The following is a 2,784-nucleotide window of genomic DNA, read 5'->3' as shown; positions in this document are numbered from 1 at the left end:
AGTTTTACTAGAGTAATATTGTTGTAAACATGTCAGAACCAACACAAAGTCAGAACCAGCCACAGCGCAAAATAGAATGAAAAGCAAATAAAAACCATGCAATGCTAAAATAATGTCTGTGTTTGTTTTGAATGTTGAAATTCACTTCAGCAATATCAAAATCCCCTGCTTTAAGCCAGTTGGTTTATCTAGAACAGCGTTTCTTAAACTATGGGTTCAATTTTGGTCCCAAATTAGGTGGTGTAACCATAAATGTTGGGTTGTGATGTGTATAAATGTGCAATTATTTCCTGAGAGTAACTGAAATTGCACATGCGCTCTGTAGTCTGTGACTGACTGTGCACTGGAGATTTGAAGACTCAAGACTAGAAATGTCAGAAAATCGGTGAATGAAGTGTTTTAAGCATCAAAGGGGAATTCTAAAGGGTGAAAAGGTTACTAATACAAAGAAATGAACAGCAGCAAGTACAAACATAACAAGTGCATGATAAATACAGTATGTATGGATACCCACATTTATTGTGAATTTGTTGTGAATATATTGAAGTTATTCAAGACAATAAAGTCAATGTAATGAGACTGATTTTAAAGGTTGTTCGTGTGTCACAATGCACTCTTCGATACTATACATTTAAATGTTAAATGTTTATTTGTGTCCTCCTCTGGAGCAGTGATGCGGTTGTCCAGTAGGTGGTAACGTGCGCCTGTTCAACATTCACACAGTCGTAGAAGAAGCAGTTTTGTCCCAACATCCGTCTAACATTGTGCTGACTTTGTTTTTAAGGTGAGGCACAATCTGTGTTTTTCTTCAGTTTCATCTCTGTTATGATCATTTTTTGTAACTTTCAATCAAATGTTTGTTCATATCGCTGTGGAATACAATGCATGTACTCACACTTATTTAAATGAATAGAAATGACTGATCAGTAGAATTTTCTTGTGATTAAATGTCTTATTTTCAAATATTATTTAGGGTGTTTTAAATATGATAACGTATAGCTGCTTTGCTTTATGATCGATGTTTTCTTGTGTGTTCCTCTCATGTCAGTTATGTATTTAATTTCAACATCTTTATAGAGTTTATTGGTGTCTTTAAACTACTCTGTTAACTAATTTCACTAATTTCTGAACACTGTTTTCACATTTATATAAATGAATTAAAGGGAGACTGGTGATTGTTGTCATAAGTAACTATAATGTTTTTATTTACACAAATGTGTGTTTTTCTAGTAGTTGTAGGCTATGATATGTTGGTTTCAAACACAGTCTTAAATTATAATATTTTGTTGTGAATTTATACTTCAAAATACATTTACAATATCATATTTTTTTAATAGCTGTGTGGTAAAAAAAAAAAAAAAAAACAAAGTGAACACAATAAAAGCAATCTACAAGGAAAAAGTCAACTGTTTTCATTAATGTCATTAAATATCACATTGATATTGTCATATATATATATATATATATGTATACAAACAAATGCACATAGAATCTCAAAGGCCTTTTATGGTAAATAAGGTCTTGTGGGTTTAATCAAAGAGCCTTAACATGTGAAAATGAAAAATGTAGGACAAAGTATTTTACATTATAAAATAGAATATCCTATTCAGGTTGGCTGGGTTCCAAAAAGAGAGACATATTTTAAGTATTTGGAAATAATTTGATATTTAAAATGTTAGTTTTTAAATTTCATTCTACAATGTGCAATATTTTACGAGTTTTAACGCCTTAAAGAAAATCATATATCCCCATTTTATAATAATAATAATTAATAATTTTATTTATTTATCACACATTATACATTTGCAAATATACAGTGAAATTCTTTTTTTCACATATGAATCGATATATGGAATCGATATGATTCCATGTTGAATATGAATAAATGAAGCACACATACACCTTAAAAAGAGAGAGAATTTGTATGATAATTAATTGTCATAATCAAATTATTTGTTTGACAATCAGCCAAATTTCATAATTGTGACAGCCGTAGCCCTTGTTATAAGTCAACCTCAGACAGATTAATGAATTCAATTGCAAAACGGCTTACCATGGACAATGAAAGGCCAATTATATGTTCAATGATATGGAAATAAAAGCCACACAATACTTTACTCGTCTGCCACAATAATGTATATTAATTATCTGAATTATTGTATTATATATATGTATATATAAGAAATGTATGTATAATTTTTAAATCATTATATATTGGATTATTTTTATTCGGGGGGCCTTTCTCGGCACATATTGATATGTGATTAATTGCAATTTATTAATCGGCATATCATGTAATTTATATATATATATATATATATATATATATATATATTTGTTTTTTAATGTGTGTGTATGTGTGTGTGTTCCATTCTTTTAAAAAAAGAATTATTAAAAAAACCTTACTGCACATTTAACATCTTAACTGTGTTTTTGCAGGATGTTTAAGACTCCTCGCATGAAGACTTCAGTAAATCAACTCGGATTGATATTAACTCTCAGATACACTCTTCACATCAGGAGTGATCAGACAGTCTGCAGCGGCGCTTTGTTGAGAGAATATTGCTTGCGACGTGATGCAGCACAGCAGAAGGGACAACACAAGGACATCTATTTAAAAACATCTCTAACGTCCCTTCACACCCTCCGTTCAGTTTCCACTAGATTCTCAGGTGTTTTGGACCCTTTCAAGCATGTACCTCCACCAGACACAATAATGCTATGTGTTACCTCTCATGTTCTATTAACACTCATTAATTTTAGCTCTATTAACAGGGTACACTC

The 2,784-nt window shown here is 30.9% G+C and overlaps 1 protein-coding gene across 1 annotated transcript in view; it reads left to right on the top strand.

Annotated features, from left to right (window-relative positions):
- Positions 1–728: 728 nt before the first annotated feature.
- The window catches only part of nudt8 (nudix (nucleoside diphosphate linked moiety X)-type motif 8), a 10,116-nt gene continuing 8,060 nt past the window's right edge, over positions 729–2,784 (top strand). Inside the window, exons 1-2 of the mRNA XM_051665678.1 lie at positions 729–784; positions 2,440–2,784. The exon at positions 2,440–2,784 is cut by the window's right edge and continues 519 nt beyond it. Of these exons, the coding sequence (XP_051521638.1) occupies positions 2,441–2,784 (344 nt within the window). The 5' untranslated portion in view covers positions 729–784; position 2,440. The remainder of the gene's footprint in view (positions 785–2,439) is intronic.

This window comes from Myxocyprinus asiaticus, chromosome 31 (genome assembly GCF_019703515.2).
Source record: "Myxocyprinus asiaticus isolate MX2 ecotype Aquarium Trade chromosome 31, UBuf_Myxa_2, whole genome shotgun sequence".
NCBI lineage: Eukaryota > Metazoa > Chordata > Actinopteri > Cypriniformes > Catostomidae > Myxocyprinus > Myxocyprinus asiaticus.
This window is presented reverse-complemented; position numbering and strand designations above follow the sequence as displayed.